General features: G+C 50.4%; 6 protein-coding genes across 6 annotated transcripts; 2 read left to right on the plus strand and 4 right to left on the minus strand.

Moving 5' to 3' along the window:
- Nucleotides 1-655: 655 nt before the first annotated feature.
- Pmar_PMAR002035 (hypothetical protein) lies at nucleotides 656-1,304 on the minus strand (the record flags this gene model as incomplete). The annotated part of the gene is made up of 3 exons (XM_002765453.1): nucleotides 656-872; nucleotides 1,009-1,165; nucleotides 1,214-1,304. The coding sequence occupies 3 exons, from the start codon at nucleotides 1,302-1,304 to the stop codon at nucleotides 656-658; spliced, it is 465 nt and encodes a 154-aa protein (XP_002765499.1).
- Nucleotides 1,305-6,639: 5,335 nt separating this feature from the next.
- On the plus strand, nucleotides 6,640-9,959 carry Pmar_PMAR002036 (Caldesmon, putative; the record flags this gene model as incomplete). Its single annotated transcript, XM_002765454.1, has 14 exons — nucleotides 6,640-7,455; nucleotides 7,502-7,633; nucleotides 7,686-7,765; nucleotides 7,816-7,890; nucleotides 7,937-8,082; nucleotides 8,129-8,197; nucleotides 8,243-8,513; nucleotides 8,559-8,766; nucleotides 8,810-8,911; nucleotides 8,952-9,002; nucleotides 9,050-9,332; nucleotides 9,383-9,510; nucleotides 9,561-9,680; nucleotides 9,729-9,959. 14 exons carry the CDS (start codon nucleotides 6,640-6,642, stop codon nucleotides 9,867-9,869), a joined length of 2,622 nt encoding a protein of 873 aa, XP_002765500.1. The 3' UTR covers nucleotides 9,870-9,959.
- A 290-nt stretch (nucleotides 9,960-10,249) lies between these two features.
- Pmar_PMAR002037 (conserved hypothetical protein) lies at nucleotides 10,250-12,481 on the plus strand (the record flags this gene model as incomplete). The annotated part of the gene is made up of 1 exon (XM_002765455.1): nucleotides 10,250-12,481. One exon carries the CDS (start codon nucleotides 10,250-10,252, stop codon nucleotides 12,479-12,481), a length of 2,232 nt encoding a protein of 743 aa, XP_002765501.1.
- A 218-nt stretch (nucleotides 12,482-12,699) lies between these two features.
- Nucleotides 12,700-13,668, minus strand: Pmar_PMAR002038 (hypothetical protein; the record flags this gene model as incomplete). The annotated part of the gene is made up of 1 exon (XM_002765456.1): nucleotides 12,700-13,668. The coding sequence occupies one exon, from the start codon at nucleotides 13,666-13,668 to the stop codon at nucleotides 12,700-12,702; it is 969 nt and encodes a 322-aa protein (XP_002765502.1).
- Nucleotides 13,669-13,972: 304 nt separating this feature from the next.
- Pmar_PMAR002039 (Peroxisomal membrane protein, putative) lies at nucleotides 13,973-14,950 on the minus strand (the record flags this gene model as incomplete). Its single annotated transcript, XM_002765457.1, has 3 exons — nucleotides 13,973-14,186; nucleotides 14,230-14,317; nucleotides 14,551-14,950. The coding sequence occupies 3 exons, from the start codon at nucleotides 14,948-14,950 to the stop codon at nucleotides 13,973-13,975; spliced, it is 702 nt and encodes a 233-aa protein (XP_002765503.1).
- Nucleotides 14,951-15,008: 58 nt separating this feature from the next.
- Nucleotides 15,009-16,912, minus strand: Pmar_PMAR002040 (hypothetical protein; the record flags this gene model as incomplete). The annotated part of the gene is made up of 3 exons (XM_002765458.1): nucleotides 15,009-15,939; nucleotides 15,981-16,096; nucleotides 16,373-16,912. The coding sequence occupies 3 exons, from the start codon at nucleotides 16,910-16,912 to the stop codon at nucleotides 15,117-15,119; spliced, it is 1,479 nt and encodes a 492-aa protein (XP_002765504.1). The 3' UTR covers nucleotides 15,009-15,116.
- Nucleotides 16,913-19,583: the final 2,671 nt, after the last annotated feature.

Below are 19,583 nucleotides of genomic sequence, written 5' to 3' on the forward strand. Positions count from 1 at the left end.
CAAAGGGCCTTCATTGAACTCAGTCACTGAGCTCAAGAACGGTCACGATAGTACAGGGCCGCTGATCGCCGTGTTCCGTACACAAGTAGTCGAGCATCTCAGCCTCGCACCAATGGGGGCTCTTGAGGACCACCTTAGGGCCACTTTCTCGTAGTTCCCAGACAGTGTCATCCTTTCCTCGATCTTCGACTGGCTTGGCAACCGGATAGAAGTACTTCAACGAAATAGTATATTGGCAGATATCAGTGTCACTGGTCCAGTGTGACGAGAAGTGGGAGCAATCCAGTCACTTGATGACCAGAGGTAGACTAGCCTTAGATGGAAAACCAGACATGGACAGGCTGTGACGGCGCCGATAACGAGTTTTCAGTCCTCTTATACCGTGACCCAAGGCTATCCTGTGTAACACAGATCTTCACCCAACTACACAACTCAACATAACACTTCTGTCACGAGCAGCAAATTTCGTTTACCAAAGAGTAGGAATGACTGGCATCCCCTGTATGAGGGCAATAATGACTATTGTGAAAAGTGTTATGATGATCATGATCGTCACAATAAGAAATACTACACAGCAGAGTACTCGAGACCTGCCGATATGATAACGGATATGTCCATGATATTCAAACGGCTTGGAGCAACGAAAAAGTATTTTCTAGTTCTTGATACGATGAGCTCGGTCCTTCTGCATGGCCCTGTCGACCTCCCTCGCCCGACGAATAGTGCTGGCATCGGCTAAGTCGGCCACCTTCTTGGACGGATCCTTCTCTACCGAAATGCGGTCATGCTCCCAGCTCGACGATTCTCCTTGGCAGGACTCTTTGTCCTCGGCCATCTCTGGGTAGGCAACAGCATGTAAACGAGCGTCGTATCTAAGAGAGGCGCATCAAAGCTCACCCAAGCAAACCGAATCTACTGATTTCATACCATAGCAAGCTCAAGTGGATACCAATGGTAACAAGTTGGTGTATAATCTCATACAACAAGGAGTATCATTCGGGAACTCACATATGCTTCCAGTGGCCAACTATACTAATCGTATCTTTCTCTTTCAGCACTGCCTTGGGATCATCTATGAAGTCATCTAACTCCAATGCCAGAGTTCTAATACGATAAGTATTGACGGTTCTCGGGTCTTCGGCAGGAAACTCGCGGTCGAGGCGTTCTGAGAACACTAGATACGCTCAGGAATGCCTAGAGGAGAGAGCCTTACTGGCGACGATTTCATGGTCCGTCCACGAGGCGAACGTCCTACAGAGTGGGCTCAGCCTCTTGTAGATGACTGCAGACTGCTTGACAAGCATGGGAAGTAGCGAGACCGCAGAAGAAAAAGAAGACGTAAGTGAAGAACCGTTTGCGAAGTAGCATTGAGGACTCGCAAGTGAGAGCAATAACGCAAGTTAATCTAGTGCTTGCGCGGTACAATACAAAACAGCACAACAGCACAACAGCGGAGTGCTGTTTTCTATTTTGGCCCGTAAGAACCGCACATGCTCTTATGTGTCTGCTATTTTCTGAACGACAAAACAGCGCCAGCTATTTACAAAATCACACTGTTATTACACATAATAGCACTCTGATTTACATAAGCGCTACGACATTATGTAAAATCGCACTTCTGCTGAAACGCTCGTTTCTGTTAGCCAGAAATGCATTTCAGCATCTTTTTAGAACTTTCTCTTTTTCAATTTTCCCTTCGGCAGAAATACATTATGGCACACGCCCCTCTGCCACTTTCTCTGCTCATTTCTATCTTTTGTCTAGTATTTTTTTTTAAATATCGGTGGGTAAAAGAGATTAACTTACCGAAAAGTACTACATTCTGGGATCGCTCTTCCGCTACGGGCAGTACGATTTCCTCACTGGGTGAGGTTTCATCTGCAATCACCCGGACGATTCTCTCACGATTTCCGTACTTACGCAACTCTTCATTTCTTTCAGTCCTATTATATGCGAAATGTGTTCGTTGTGTGGTTTTCCTGTTATGTGCGTGCCACGCGCATACGCATGGTTGTCATCTGTCTCTCACATCTGCTATGGAATTCCCCTGCTGCGCGTGTTCCGCTATACTTTTGTTGATACTACGTTACATAGATGTTCTACAAGTACTGTGTTCACGCAACAACAACGGCTTGTGAGGTAAAGATGAGAAATCATGATTGCGCTGCAGTATCATGCCCAGAAACTTTCTTTCTACTGTACGTTCAACATACATAAACTTAATGCTTCTCCTTCACTCCGCATAACTCCGACATCTTGTCTAAAAAATCTTCATCAGGTAGTTGTCCAGCCTTCCAAGACTGGTAAAAGATGAAACGCTTCCTCTCATTGCTTGCTGAAACCGGCGCCGTTTCCCCCAGGTCGATCGAATTAAGTTTCGCATTTGAACGGATCAGCACGTTCTTCAATGCCTTGATAAAGAGCACAATTTTGGGATTTCTTTTCGTTACGACTTCATTCAGATATCTGACCGTGAGAGAACCCTGTACAATCAGAGAGTGTCACAGGCTCACTGATTCAGTCGTAATCACTACCTGTGTAACCCTTTCAACGGGTTAGTCGTCCTTTGAGCATAGACGTCATCCGAAGGAATCGAACACCACTCTGCTGGAGGAAACGGCCCGTCCAACTTCATGTGGACTGAGTCGATGTAATCGACTACTCGTGACACGTCATCTCCTTCAGGCCTTGAGTTTTCCAACTTGTTCCACATCCTTGGTGGAATTCCAACTAGAGTTTTTTCCCAAACTCCCTGAGCACTGTAATGTACACCTCAAAGGCTTTAGACTGCTTGCTCCACTATCCCTGCAACTCTGCTTTTAACGGCCTCCAATATGACCAAAGCAGATGACGAGTCAATTTGAAAGTGTGGTTCCAACGTTAACCACATGAGAGGCTCGCGTCTCCAAGAGGCCAGACGCCCTCCAGCTTGCAAGTCACCTGTGCTCAAGCCCAGCTTTCGCTTCAGCAGCGCATTAATATCGTTCCTGACCACCTGAGGATACCTCACAATTACTCAACCGCCCGAACTCATCGCAGCAAATCGCACTTTAGTCCTAGCCTCCCAGACCCGCGAGTTCATGAACCTCATAAAATCATAACCGGCGAAGTCGCCAACTTCCACCACCTCTCCCTCATATATGCCGAAATTCCGCTTAACGTAACTGATGAATTTCAGAATACAAGGAGATGAATTGCTCTAGTCACTACTTCACCATCCCCACCGACGTTTGTTGTTGCCCGGTATTATTCCACAACTGCTCGATGGCACCCCGAGAAGGTTTCGGCTTGGAAGGTGATATGAGATCCTAACAAATTTTTCCTAACAATCCAATTTAAGGTGCAACTTTATCAAACAAATAACAAGTAACAGCCAACGTTACTTAGCAATATATACTTACATTCATGAGGCGCGCTGACTCTGTTCCATTCGATATACACTTGATTTTAAGTTTTCGAAACGCGGGAATCAAGTGCTCAATAACTGTGCTATTTCCTCGGAATCTTTTCCTTTGACGCTCGCAACGATGGCATACATAACGCTGTGATGAAGTGAAATCCACAGCCTCATCGGCACACCCTGCAATATGGATTCTCATACCACACGAGTCACAATAGGCCATCGCCCCAAAGTCGCTCCCGCGATTGCAAATATGACAGCATATTGGTTTAGGCATAGGAACCAAGTAACGTAAACTGATCATGAAAAAATTTCGGAGCGTCCGTTTTCGACAACCTCGACAGACTGTCGAAAACAACTTCAGCTAATAAAAACGACAAGCTGTCTAAACTGCCGCTGTGCAGCGACCTATGCGACTTTCGACAAATACTGTCGAAATTTGAACGGTCAGAAGTTGTCGAATATACTCGTTTTTTCGACAACGTTGTCGAAAGTATGTTACAGCTTACTATGTGTGGATATGGACAACTTAATTACGACAATGATTGTCGACTCTGATAAATGAGCTTAATAACGACAACTAAGTGTCGAAATGACGAATGATCTCAATTTCGACAAGTTGTCGATGATACGCCAGTTTCCGGTGAATCCTGAAAAGCCAGCAGTTGACTAAAAAACGGTTGCTTTCTCGCTTGCCTTTTAGCTTGACAATCGATTTTGCTTTCACGCGAAGATGGCATGCTTCGGACCCTCAGTGTGAATTTCAAGGATTTTTGGGGGGATGGTGGTACCAAAGCTGTGCTGTGACAGCACAGCGATAGTCGATGTCCTGTATTTTGGGGTCGGCGATTCTCACTGAGTAGCGGTTATAGAACGACTCGTACCCGACTTGATCAAAGTTTAGTCATCAAACTGAGGATGAGCAAATTGGTAACTGATGTTTGGTGGTCACGGGTTGCAGTAGCCCGCTGAGCGGGCCCCGCTCCACGACATCCCCCACATCGCTGGGACTAGGAGGCAACAGTCTACGGCAGTACCCTGAGAGCTTGCCTCTTTCTCCCCTTTCCTGTTCGGCTGGTTATAGTCGATAAACCACCAATGGCTCACCAATGGCTCATATAATCTACCGTGTCTAACGTGTATTATTCAGAATCACATAACAGAAATCATCTGAAACGTGTGGTGAAGGAGATTCGATTCGTAACTCTGAAATGTAGAGATTCATTGCATTCATCTCTTTGCAATTAAGAGAAGAATATGGTGATTATGGCGGTTTTCTCTCCATGATATCCTGGGGATATTCAGTTTTTTTGCTAGTTGACATTGCCATGTTAGTGATACGATAAATGTCAAGCGAAACGCGCCTTTCCTTTCCTGTTCCTTTCTTTGGAGGTTTCAATAGAGGGTTTTAATTCATCATGTAGCATATTAATATGATGTTAGTCAATCATTGATCCGTGAGGTATTGTGTTCTATGCCTTGACAACTGGGGTGAGAGAAAGAAACACCGAGTTCTCCACACGGGAGATGAATAGTGGGATACGAACGATAAATGATCGCGTGAATTCGACACACGATTCACTGAGGAAATATTCTCCGGAAACGCATAACATGATAATGCCGTGTCGGTATTACAAAACCCTGAAGCGATTTGACTGTTCAACATTCGTATTGTACACAAAGCTTTCAGCCCGCTGTATCATATCGACATGAATTGTTCCTCAAAATTGGAAGTTTAAATACACCGCTACGACATGTTTCGCAAACACCGACTCGCGCCTCAGAACATAACATCTGTGCGAATCGAACCTTGGTCATCTACTTCCTAGCAGTGACTCCCTCGAGTTAGACTATCGAACCTCCGCAAAATCGATGTCTATGTTCCATTCGCCTTCAGAAACCAAACTATCAACAGAGTTGTCGATTTCGGGGAGTTACATTCTCGTTTACGACAAGTTTAGACAGCACACAACACTATGGCGCGCGCAATCAATTTAGACAACATTTCGATTGTCGAAAGTGATAGCAGTTGTCCATCTCGACACCTACTGAGCACTTGTCGAATTCGACAACGTATGTGTTTTCGCCAATTAATTAGGATAGCTTATTTTCGACAGCACATTGTCGTATTTGACTGTTGTCGAAATGGAGTGCGACCAATAATTTCCCATTGGAAGACAAGCAAACGTCGACGCAACAATGTTACGGCGAGTAATGAAAAACAATTTGAGTGACGACTTCGCTCCGCCGTCAAACGATCAAAGCGCCACGTTACTTATTGCGATTGCTGTTATGTATGAAAAGGGCAACGGATAAAAGAGCACTCGAAATACATAATCGCATACAAATTTTATGCAAAACAGCATCTGCGATTTCATAATAACACATTTTTTGTGAATAAGAGCGTAACCGCTATTTTGACAGTGCGATTTTTTTTGGTGCTGTAATAGGCACCTGCGACTTTCAGTTGTAGAAAACCGCACTTCTGCTGTTCTGTACGTCAAACTACTATTACAGCACATCGCACTTTTTTCTGCTCTTTCTCGTGTGCTGTTTTTCACGGTAGCCTGCTTGCGTATATTAGGTTACCGCAGTCTATGTTCGGTTTCTGAGCTCAGGCGCTTCTCACTTATTGCAGAAATTTACACACTTCTCACTCGGGTAGAAGTTTACATAAACCAGTAAAAATTTCCTCAGAATTTTCATGTTGTCATCAACACATGTAGTTGACCTTGTGCATAATTCCCCTTACACTGTTAGAGAGTGGCGACGTACTCTCTAGAGGACCAAGTCATGACGACTCGTCAGTGCCCTCCATGACTTGGTCTCTTCAACATTTCATCTGCTCTTCCATACTCGTCTTACTGACCTATCTGATAGGCCTAGCCTTGGTACTCTATGTACACGTTCTAAAGGCCTATCTCGATTGGGGCAGGTATGCCACATCGGAAGCGGCGCCTGTGTTGTGGAGTTGTTCACTCTGATTGGCAGCAGTCATGCCGTTCTGGTGTGGCATATCTGCCCCAAGCCAAAATCAAAATTCATCGATGTTGTCTTAGTGACTTTAGCTATGCAGACCGAATAGATCTTCCTATCGCATTATTGATCGTCTCAATGCATATCTTGAAGCTGTGGCATAGGTGCCCCAGCCGGTAGCATTCATTGTATTGAAATCGAGTCGATAGTGATGGTCTGTGCACATTGTCTCCGTTGGGTCGTAGGTCAGCTTTGACTTTTACATGCCTGGTGCTGTACCCACACCTACTGGGCCGATGCTCACCTCTGAGGCTAACCCTGTTGATAGTGTGCCTATTGAAAAGGAAAAGGAGAAGGAGGAGGAGGTCGCCTTTGTTACCAGTGATGTGCCTCTTGTCGCCGAGGTTGACATTAAGGATCCAATTAGGGAGGAAATCGCCGAGAACGTGGTCGTGAAGGCTGCGGCAGAGACTATCGCAGCTAGTGCTGACCGTGAGGTTGTTCAAGAGGAGACGGCCATTCCCAAGGAGCATGCTACTGGGCCTGACAGTACTGCTGTGGAAGCTTCCGAGAGTCAGTGTGACAGCGTTGCCTCGGTGGATGGTTCTTACGAAGATAGTCAACAGTTGGTGGGAGGAGAGAATAAGGTCCCTTCAATGCCTGATGATGATACTAATCATGAGAATGCGGTGGCGAGTGAAGAGAAAGACACCAGTGCTGCCACAAAGTCGAGAGAGATGGAGAAGCCCGCCGAAAATTACGGTGCTGATCAGGAAGATGTGGACTCCCAGTCGGAGAAGAAAGGGAAGTCTGATGGTGGTATGGATGAGGAAGTTGTTGCCGACATGGGGCTTCCGAACGGGACGATCGACGAACTGAAGTCTCCGTCAGAAGGAGAGGAGTCCGAAGGGACAGGAGCCCCTCGAGACTACGACGAGTCTCATGATGCTATTGTTGTGGACGAGCAGGAGTTGGTGGACGAAAAGGAAGAGAATAATGATGGCGAAGAGCAGGCGCAGGAGGAATATGAGGTGTGGACGGGGGAAGAGGCCCCCGCTGATGAAGAGGATGAAGGGGAGGTCAGCTCGCTGTAGACGGGACAGAGCTTGGATTGTTAGTATTCAGTTTATGACTCTGGAGGAAGTTAAAGAGGCTGTGGTGAAGGTTACACAGCAATTAGAAGAGGATGACGAGAACATCGATCTCAAAGTTCTGGAGGAGTTCACAGAGGAGTATGAGAAAATGTCGGAGACGCAGGTAAGTAACTCTGTTGGTCTACTTGGATGACTGTGCAGTCGGTCACTGTTAGATCAACCTCCAGCAAAAGCTCACCAAAGTCCTGGCTGAGACCAATGCTCTTTGGCAAGAATTCGAGAAGTACAGGAGCCAGTAATAGCGACTACAAGGTTTGTGGGATGGTTGGATGTGATGTGGTTTAGGTATGCACAAGTCATGTGGAAGGAGAGGAAAGAGGAACGGGAGAAGGAACAGCAGCAACAGCAGTCCGACGAGCAGTAATAACAGGCAGCACTCGTCACGAGGCGGCATCGGATACTTTAGATGGGACTGGAAGCGCAGCAACGATGGTGGCAATCAGAGCTGGAGCCAGAACGGCAATTGGAAGGCATCGGACGATGGTCACTACCAACAACAACAGCAGCAAGAGTCGTGGAAACACAATGATAAGAGTTGGCCTAAGGACGAAGGTGCTGCCTGCTTTTATGAGGGCTTTTTGAGGTGCTTGCCTTTCAGGTGAAGGTGAGGCACAGCAGGCTGGGGGATGGAAGAAAGGTGGAGATAAGTGGTCTGCCTCTGTGGATAGTAATAAGGATGGCCACGGGTTACAATCGACGCTACTGTGTTTAGATGGTGGGAAGCAATGGAGAGGTGGGTGGAAGAAGGATGACGAGGAGGAGTGGCCTGCTGCTGAGGAGGAGTCTTCTAGGGCCGAAGGCGAGGAGAAGTGGAAGGGCTCGAGGAACGATAAGGCGGGTGCAAGCTGGAGAGATGCTGAGGGCGGCACTGGGGACTCGGCTGAGTGGCAACCGAAGAGCGGTGGGGGGAGGGGGTATGACAAGAAGAAGTGGGGTGATGAGTCCAAGGGAGAGGGAAAGAACTGGAAATGGAGCTCGGATCAGTAGTGGTCGACGATACTAACAAGGGCTTTCATGGGTTGTCTCAGGCAAGAGGATGAGAGAGGTGACTGGAAGCAGCAGGAGAAGTGGGACCAGGAGGAGACCAAGGCAGCTGAGGATTCCCCTCCTACTGAGGAGCTTCCATCGGTCGAGGCGGATGCTGCAGAGGATGGTGCTCCCAAGGGCAGCTATAGTGATCTGCAGGCGGAGGTGCTGAGGCTTAGGAAGATGGTAGCTGAGAATGAGAAGAGCAAGGTAGATAGCATCCATGGGTCGCTACTGTTGAGTGCATTCCCAGGCTGAGAGCGCAGCAGCTCCGCCGCCTCCCTCCCCCGTCCCCTCTCCAGCAGCGCCTCCCGTGGCTGTTCTACCAGTGGCTCCTCCTGTAGTACCGCAGCAGGTGAGTCGTCTTGTTGTTGTCTCGACTATGATGGTGTTAGGATGGTCGGGCTATGGAGGAGTTGGCGCAGAAGGTGGGAAAGGACATCGAGGTGGGGAGGTGATGGGAGGATTCTCCTATTGATTAAGTCTAACGTAGGATCGCCTGCAGTCCAAGCACAGGGAGGAGTTGGTCGAAATGGAGAGGCGTTATCTACACGAAATGCAGACTCAAATGAGATACATGATGCAGCACCAGCAGCAGCAGATGTCCTCCTCGATGATGCCACCCCCAAGGGACTATGCCAAAGGCCCTCGATCGGGCTATCAGCCTCATCTACAGGGGGACTACGATAACTACGATCATAATGGAGTTTCTTATTCGCATCACGACGACCGTTTCCGTCGTGAGAGAGCTCCCTCGCCATACGGCAGTGTCTCTGGTAGTAGTGTGTAGCATTAGCGTAGTAGATGGGCTCTTTGCTTGGGATAGGTATGTCTGGTTACGCTGGGCGGAGTCCAACTGAGTACAGAGACTATCGACAGTCCCCTTCGGCTGCACAGGTCTCCACTGAGGGTGCTGCCCCTCGTCGAGAGACCCGTAGTGGCCACGAGAGAAAGGTGAAGTCCCTCAGCCCACGAGTCGATGATGAGCTGCTGCTTGTTGTTAGTTGTCTCCGAGAGACGCTAAGCCACGCCGTCCCCATCAACCTCCGAATGTCGACTATACTAGCAGTAAGGCCGTCCTGGAGCCTCGAGCTCTGAGACCCACTGATAGCTATGCTACATCTGTAAGTGCAGTAGCTACTGTACAGGCGCCTTCCCATCGCCTCGTTCAGACGGCGGCCCCGACCGCCCCCGTTGGCCTTCCTGCACCTCCACGGCCCTCTATGAGCAGCGCCCTCCTGGCCGAAGAGGCTTTGTCAGTCGACAACGCCATGCAGGCCTTCAGACAGGATGGAGCTCGCGGCTCTTATTAGTGAATTAACTCATCAACGACTTGATAGCTTTTCCGAATGGTTAGTAACTTGACTGCTTTCTCCCTGTATGGATGTCTGAATGTCAGTAGCGAATTTTCATTGAGTTTTCTTGACGTGTACTGCTCAGTGTTAGCCGGGTTGGGTGCGGACATGAAGTGAATCTTTCCAGTTCGAGCCTTGGATACGCCTTCCTTAGCTTGGTAGTGATGAACTCATCGACTGCCGCAGACCTGCGGTATGAAGAAGACCATTTCCCACCCATCGTGGAGTCCAAGAGCCCTTCCTCAGCCAGCTGCTGGCTCCATGGTGTTACACCTACTACCTCTAGTACTGACCACCTCGCCACCCCAAGGAGCAGTTCTCTGTTCACTAAGGAGGACATGGTCGATGATAGTGTTGATGACTCGAGGTTGGAGAGTAGCAGTACTACAGGGCAGAGGAAGAACAGAAGGAAACACAAACGGAAGAAACACGGCAACAAGGACGAGGCGGATGGATATCGATCACCCAGGAAGCCCCACAATAAGAAACGGCGAATTCGGGACATCCTGGGGAAGTCTCGGAGACCCTCGGATCATGACGACTGTGGTGCTTCCACCTCCCTGGCATTCGGGGAGAGTAGCGACTCTGAGGCCGACTGCGAGGAAGTCGCCTTGGAGAGCGCTCGGAAGCTCTGGTTAGAGGTGTGCAACGAGGAGCCTTCCCCGGCCTTGATGCTGCCTGCGATGCAGCTTCTGAGTAATGCCGTTAATGCTGTTGCTGTGCCGCCTTCCACTGCTTCTGGACCTATGAGGTCCGGTGGTGGTGTGGTGAGGCCTCCCATACAAGGTTGGGTTATGTCATTGGAAGCTACCGGGAGAGATCACGTCGATGCATCGACCTCGTCTAGTGGTAGAGGGTCAGCTCGAATGGAAGCCGCCATCACCTTGCCATGTGCGAGCCAGATGAGAGCTCAATATGGTCGGTATATGAGGGAGGAGCCGCCGCCGTTGACACCAGAGTTGCTGTGGCTTACGGCGGACGGAAAGAGCACGTCACCGATGCTGGGTATGGCCGGGAGCAGATCTGTGCGTTGTTCTATGGTGGCCGGAGACCCCAGATCAGAGTCTCTCACGGAAGCTCAAATACTAAGAAGTCGACTGCGAGAAGTGGTGGAGCGCAAAAGGGAGTTGGCGTGTAGAGTCAAGGATAGGGCTGAGTCCTTCACCGTCGCTCGAAGGCTGGTAAACGTCCCAGTGGTGGAAAAATGGAAAGCTTTGGTGCGGACGCGGCCTCCGCCGATGAACGTATATCCTCATAATAGCGACCTCCAGCCGACTTTTGGAGTCACCACCAGCGATGATCCTGATGGAGACACGAGCTATCTGGTGTGCTCGATCTGTCTGGGGCCTGACCTGGCCCGGGGCAATCAGATGGTCGTCTGCTCTGGGTGTGGGGTGGCTGGTCATCAGTACTGTTACGGAATCGATAGAATTCATGAGGAGGACACCTGGCTCTGTCGCCTTTGTTCCGCTCTGGAAAATGGCGACGCCAGCGAGTCTGATGTTTTGAATTGCTTTCTTTGTGGTGGTGATCGGCGATGCCTCGGTGGAGGCCTGATGACGTCGGTAATGGTCCAAGGGGGCATCCGATGGATTCACGTGAGATGCGGTATGTTTGCATGGAAGTGCCAAACTATTTCGGATCTTGAACGAGCCGCTATGCGCTGGTCTTACTCCGGATCGCTTGCCTCTGTTTGTGGCATCTGCGGCAAGGCTGTGGGAGAAACTGTGAAATGCAGCTCGACGGGATGCTCTCAGCATTTCCACGTCAGCTGTGCCACACGCAACGCCCTCACGATTCCGGAGCCAGCGAACCACAACTGGCTTATCTACTGTCGCAAGCACATGGCAGATGTCGATGCCTTTGGTATGATCGAAAAGCTCACTAAAGCTATCGCCAACTCGCCCTATGCAGAACAGACGGAGGGTGGCTTCGCAGCTGCCATCGCCAACAGTGCAGCAGCTCAAATGGTCGACGAGACTTATGACCTCTATCGAGGCGTCGATGCGGAAGATCTCTGGCTCGCCTGGATGGACCCTGGCGAGGCTGTGAATGATGCCAAGACTCCCGAAGCAGTCGCGGACCGGCCGTCCATTCTGACGGCAGCGCCTCCTATTATTGGCCGTGCTGCGAGCTGCCCGAGTGGAGGTACCAACTCATTGACTCAGGCCTGCGTAATGTGCTTGCACAGTGATGGCGATTTGGTGGACATACCGGGAGGTCCTGGTGTCCCTACGGGTTGCTCGGCTAGAGTCCATCTCCGATGCGCCCACTGGATGGGCCTTGCGCCGGTCTTCAACTTCCATGATCTCCGCCAGGGATCCGTCATACGGCCCCGTAATTTCCTCCAGTCTTGTCACTATTGCCACAGCGTTCTCGGTATAACTATGAGATGCTCCAAGTGCAACAGAAGTTTCCATCCCCATTGTGCTGCTAAAAATGGTTGTACTGTGCGACTAGAGGACTACGAGTCGGGCATACAGCTATCTGGCAGATCTGCAGAGTTATGGCTTTCGAGAAGGACTGTGAAGGGAGGATTCGCCGTTTGGGTCGATTGCGATGCACATTAATGAAATATATAATCCACTAATACGATTTCCCCACATGTTTATACAGTTGATGTAAACCTGTACTATTGCGTACCGTACATTCACATAACTTCCACTGAGCTACAGTATGTAGGGTTCCCTAGTGACAACGCGCCAGGCTTGACGCTGGGAAATATCACTTGATAACTCGAAGCAATAGCAATGGAATAATCTACATTGAATTGTGAAAATGCAGGTAATCATCCCCCGGATGCTCTCGGGTCGTCAATTACATTGACGGCTCGCGGGAGGGACACCATCACATCCTCCTCACTGAAGAAGCCGTTGGGGTACCGCCAGGTGATGGGCTCACCAGGAGAGATGTCCCTCACCGCTCGAACTCGCAGACCGCCGTCGTGGGGTCTAAGCTGGGCATTCGGACTAGTCGAGTGGTTCACCAAGTACCAGAGGTCACCCCCGCCGATCGGGTCTGCCATGTCGAAGGTCTCCCTGTTGTAGTACAAGGACATACCGCCACGGCTCTCGTGGATGATCGTGAGGAAGCAGTGCTCTGGATGGCCTCGCTTGCGGAGCTTGTCGATGTCAGCATGGCTGTTGATGCTGTACTTGGTAACTTTCGAGAATATTATACACTCACCGTCCTCAAACGACCTCGAGGCAATGAGCACTCGACCACAGTCTTGGTGGTCCACAACACGAAGGCCCATGGCCTTGAGAAGGCACGAATGCTTGGCATCGAGAGGACTCGCTGGCAACTCAATGATCGCAGTACGGGTTCTACGACTAGGCGAGCGCAACATGGCCAAAGAGGGCCCCTTCTTCTGTGAAGTGATCGCCTTGAGAAGAGCGAAGTCAGACGCCGCCGGAATAGTGTCATCACCAGGCTTCAGGATGGCCGCAGTGGTACGACAAGGACTCAACCACACCGACTTGCATTGGTGGGCGAACACCAGACGCTTCTCCTTGTGTTGAAGTGATAAGCACGTGGCAGAGGTAGGCCACCACGAACCCCAAGGGGCGTGCTTTCCACTGGTTTCCACGCTCCCATCGTCTTGTAGGGCAACGACGAGTGGGGATTGCGATTTGCCGACTTTGTATGGGAGCTCGATAATAGTAAGCGTTGCCGGGCACTTGGGGAAGTTCTTCGAAATGGTCTGATGGGCTTGCAAGCTCAGTGTAGCAGTATCACCATCGGCTGGCTTGACCATTGCGTGGAGTAGTGAAACAATGGATGGACTGCGAGGCACCAGTTCTCCACCGCCATTAACCGACACAACAAGGCGCCTGCGGCTATCGGAATCACCATTGTCGCACAAACGTTATAAACAGTTTCGATGCACTTCTTTGGTGTCACTGCAAGAGCGGCAACACCTACACTATTTCGATCAATCATTGCATTAGGTCGCAGCTGGAGGTGTTTGAGAACACTGCGGCTTGGGGGAATGAGGGGACAGTGCTAATGCGAGATGAAAAAACTCAACATCTAAAGAGATTAAAATGAAAACAAGTGAATCAGAACTCCTCGGGGTCCACATTTTCCAATACATCTTCCAACACGTCGTTGACATCACCACTGGGCCGCGCCAGCATCACAGCCACGGGCCGTCGCAAGAAAGGGAAAATATCGCGAAATCCAGTGAAGGGCTGATCATGCGTATCGTAGATGAACTCCATCGCCTGGCGTAGACTAGACTGCAGACTGCCCTTGTCCACCACAAACAAGTACCTGAGACTAGGTATTGCTAACTCAATGAGGTTATCGTTTTTACATGACGACCGCCCATACGAGACCTGCGAGGTACCGGTACATGGGAACGTCCGGAAGTCGTTTCTGCTGAACTTGGTGATGTACCCAACCTGAAAAATATTCAAATTTGCTATCAAAATATCTCGAAACCAGACTGTGAGAATTATATCATGTTACAATCAAGGTCGCAGATTCGTCACGAACCACATATGTTAGAATCAAGATCGACACTAGCAGAATTAATCACGATCAGTTCATCACAAGTTTTAGATCAGGCCTGCACTCTTGACAATAGCCGTGGAATTATTCCGACCACGGAATGAACCCTTTTCGCCGTTACTACCAACAGTGATCCTCGACAACAGATACAAAGTCACTTGATAGCTGATCGCCGATCTGTGTTGGCCCCAGGTGAAGTAAGCCGCAACAAAACCAGCAACAGCAGGGTTGAGTTTCACACTCCCCATGCTGCGGTCCATGAGGCTCCTCAACAGCTTATATACGAAGGCGTATGTGCCCAGCGTAATGCCGTGCTCTCTCGTGCTTTGCAATATCCACTCCAAATTTTCCCCTAGTGTTCTGTGGCCCCCATACAAAGTCGTCATCACCACACAGTGAGCCAAGCGTAACTTAGCCGCGTACTCGAACCCATTACGGGCGCTCAAACAGGCTTCGATGAGGCACTCCTTGAGAGTAGGTGATGACGGGGGAGAACCCCGCAAGTAGGAGGTCAGATCTGGCATGGTCAGACCTGTGGCACTTCTGATTGAAATACTGTAAAACACAATACGATGGTTTACTAAACTTGGATTGGCAATAGAATGGACTACGCGAGAGTACTAGTTTACTGTAATACTACAACCAGTGACAGTCGTATGAAATTCGCGAATTCCTACGATGGCAATTCCTCTATCTGCTGGTCGTTTCCCCATTGAACTCGCCAGGAACAGTTGTGGATTCCGTGCTTGCTTCCTCACCAGGAGGCCGGGACAATGGCATCACTTCGCTGCTGTTGACGACACATAAATTTTCCGGACCCATTCTGAACATGCCAAGCACGAGGCCATTCAACACCACCGTTCCTTGAGAGTGTCCACCATCGACCGCTAAATGCCATCTCACAGTACGGTTATCCCAGGCACATAAAACGTCGCCACTGCTGCCCAGGACAGCACCCATGCACCAGATCGGCGTTTCCGCTTGAAGGCATATGCGACGCTTACGCTTGCACGTTCGCGTCGCCCGCTCCCTACGACCACCGGTCAACCGCAGTGGCTCGGTGCCTTGCTCCTGGTCCTCGCGAAACACCACACAAGCGGCAGTCTCGACTCCCAGCACATAGCCATCGAACCAGTCAACACCCAGAAGCCGCTCGCCGTGCCCTCGGGACCAGCTTAGGGAGTGACTTACACTAAGAGGAGCTCCCACGCCATCCCAGTGAAGTAGAAACAGACGATATTCGGAGCCTCGGGCCACGCCCGCCACCAACCCACGAGTATCGTCGCGCCACCTCAAACAGGTGACCGGCGTGGTGGCCACCCCTGGAAGCTTGAGCTTAGCAAGTACTTCTATCGCATCGGCCTCCCTGTTCGGCGAGGCTATACACACCATAGCCTTCCTGTTACCAATGGCCACCCAGTTGAGACCGATTCCACGGCCAACATCAGAGCAAGCATACGGTGCCATGATCGCTTCATGGCTGGTCTCACGTACGGCCAGCCGGTCTGGGAACCTGATAACACCATGACGTAGGCAGGAGCCGTGCACTGCTACCCGATCCATCGCCCAAACGAGGTGCCAACCCATACACCCTCCAACGTGTCCGTCCGTCGGGACACCATCGGTACTGCGAAGTGGATTTGCTCGCAAGGCGGGAACGATGGTGGGGGCTACCAAAACGACCACAAAGGCGATCAAACATTGCCTCCAAAAAGCATTCCAAAAACGTTCACCCCCCGGAGATGCTCTTTATGAAAAATAGCTCCACGTAAACCTCTGTAGGATACATGGACTTCAAGTATGGTTTGACCGACGTACGTATAAGGAAGTAATTCAAGAAACGGCAACCCCCCCCCCTCGGGAAGCTCTACGTACAACTATTTTATTATACAAAGCTCAGCAGAATTCATCAGTCGGGCCTCAGCGTTCCCCCCATGACAACTTACAAAGACAGCCTTGACGAAAAGTACGTCCTCAAGCGTCGTCCGGTTCGTCGCCTTCCATATCCGCACTACCCCATCGGAAGCTCCCGTGACTACGTATCCCCCATAGGAGGCAACGCTCACTACCCCCAGCGCTGGAGCCGACTTGTCCGACCCAGACTCGGCGAATTCGGCAAACACATGTTTATGGCACAGCACGGTCTTGGGCTCCGGAATTCGGGTATCCCAAATCGCCGCTATACCATCACTGGTTCCCACTATCAGCTGGTTGTCATTCAGTACTTGCCAGCATAGCACGATGCCACCGTGTAGATCCATAGATGTGCCGAAGGTGCGGTATGGTCGACAGGCAGCGGCGAGCCCTGTAGAGCACGGCTGGAAACCTGTATATATACCAGATTGGCACACGAAGCCCCCATGGCCTTCACTAGCGATTAGCGACGGTTTGGGAGGATCCGCTGGAGGCAGCCGCTTCCGGTGTGGAGGTGAATAGCCGAGCTGTGCAGCAGCAGCAGCATCCGCCGAGGCCTCTTGGTGGTGCATAGGAAGGAGGACAGACGGCTGTTAGACAGTAGTAGAGGAAAAACACCAAGACTGAGCACGATCACTCGGGCACCCCGACTTCTCATACCGTAACAGCCCGAACAATTGATAAAACACTACAAGCATCTGTGTATTACGAGAACCGCCAACGTGACCATGCATGCTATCAACAGTCAGCGTCCTGGACCAGTCCTAGTCGGGCCATCTGACAACAGAATGAGTACTACAGCCTTTCCCACTACCCCCAACCTGAGCCCGGCGCTTCGCCTGACGTGTTGAGCTCTTCCTCTGCTCCTCCATATAAGCTGTCATACATGCATCGCTACAGAACGGTTTTTGATCTCGGAACACGACGGGGAATGCGTCCTGGCAAGCGCCGAAATTCCAATATATTTTCTCTCAGCTTCTACCCGGTGAATCTTCATGCAGTAATAGCAGCACCAATAGCCTTCCTCACGATGGGCCTCCGTGGCCACTTCCACTTGGCGGGCGGGCAGCCTGTAGTCGGAGCCGCCGCACTCTCGTGAGGACCAAAAACCCGCGCTCTCCCTCCACTGGTGCACCTTCCAAGATTTCGAGACAAGTTGCATGACAATCATTACCGCCTCTGCGAATCGCTCAGCTTCCAGCCGCTCGTCCGGACCTTTCTCCACGGAGCAGTTCACCGGCTGCGCCCCCTGTCCCGCCAGACCCCTAACTTCAACTTCAACCTTATCTACTGCAAGGGCTCACTCAGTCGCACTGCTGCTTGTACATACGCGGGTCGAGGACGTTTCCTGCCTGCCAGACCTAGGACTTCCTCACTATACGTATGTACTAGCCAAGGCGATGAACAAGTCCTACGATTTAGTCTTCTGCATAGAAGCTCCAGTAGACATCCCTGCACTGAGCCGTTCAGAAGGAGCAGATGAAGACTGGTTCGAGTCAATCGCCGGAAGTCGTCGCGGCCGGTGCTTGCGCTTAAGTACGTGATCAGCGAACCCCCTAGTGAGCTGAGAGGGTACACGTGACCGAACTGATGATCCCTTTCCTACTGGCTCGACGGTGGAGGCCGACTTCCAACTGTGATGGGGAGCCGTGGAGACAGCCTGATAAGGGAATAAAGCGACTGGATGTCTCATCTGCATTAGCCCCGTGATGTACGTACCTCTCGTGCTAGTTTGACCTTCCGCAGCTCCTCGAGAATCGCTTCATTTTGCTGTATTAGCTTCTTCGTGGCGGCAGCCGATACTTCTATCTCCCTCAGCCGTGGAACCATACAGGGAATATTCCTACTGCAGGGCACCCTCAACGAGCCCGCCTGTGTCACCAAACATTCACACCCGCTTGCACGCATACACACGTCACGCGTGCAAAAGTGTGGTAGTAGCAGCAGAGATCACTTCTGGTCTCTCGCCTCTGCCAGCCTATCGTCCGAGACACCCGCATAGTGATATAGTCCGGCACCAGTGCGGTAATGAAACTGCTCACACTAAACGTTTCTCAAGCTCAACGGAACTGAGGCAACCCAGGAATCCTGGAGAGCTATGAATAACGAGTGCACGATAGTGCTTCCCCGCGTGATGGTGCCCATCACAGACGACATGAACCTACCTGCAATCCTGAGACTTTAACATATAATGTGGCCTTCTGATCATATACGTCCATACACCCACTGCCAGAGACATGAACGCATGTGAGACACACTAAGAAGCCACCGAGCCGTTGCGTGTCAACTTGACACTGTCGAAGTCGCAACGCATAGTAGCGCATGCTACGGGATGTCAACGGATACCTTGATTCAACATATCCGTTGGAATACCTGTTAGTCCATGCGAACCGTGTTGGCCCCCCGGAGAGAGCCAACATTGTCGTAGCATCTCTGACAGCTAACACGCCAGATTTAGTGCGACAACGCAGAATCCGCACCCTATGCAACTTTCCCGACGCACGACCTCCGAATTTACGACAAAACCCGCCACGAACTTGCAGGACTTAGTGGTGCTAAGTGCTGATACAGTACCACCCTGAGTGGTTGCTGAACTACAGCGATGTGAAAAGGGATACTCAACGCCCCCTCGGAAAACTCACAACGACATTGCCATACTGTATAACGCGGCACATAACGACAATATAATCCTCGGCGGCCGACGGCAAAGTCTATAATAATGATAACGATGAGATCACACTACAAAACCAAACACAGCTACTCAAGGGTGATAACGAGGGTAGTCGACATACACCCGGGATCCAACTAGGAAAGTATATTATATTCCCCTTGACTACGTCGTTAATCATATCTGCACGGAGACGAGTCTATTACGAATACACTAGTAGCTGAAAAGGTAAGTTGCCCTCAAGACTGGAACCCTGTCATAAGATTAGCAACAAACAATATGGTAGCACAGTCACTATCAATCATCATCATAATTGCAAATGGTCGTTGCCATGTCACTTTCTCGCTCTACATCTACCGAGAGTGTCGCGACATCGAACGCGACAGTCCCCTCAAAAGTACACTGCAGTCCTGCAAAAAATATAGGTATAATGGGATAGGTGCTGGTGGTGGCTTATCAACGCCACACCGAGAGACTATCTACAAACCACCAAAGTGCAACCTCGAAGCTGACCAATACTAGCTAGCTGAGAGATAGCACTAGGACAACGTAGTTATGCTGTCGAGCTGCTCCGC

The sequence above is a fragment of the Perkinsus marinus genome, assembly GCF_000006405.1.
Source record: "Perkinsus marinus ATCC 50983 genomic scaffold scf_1104296975500, whole genome shotgun sequence".
Lineage (NCBI taxonomy): Eukaryota > Perkinsozoa > Perkinsida > Perkinsidae > Perkinsus > Perkinsus marinus.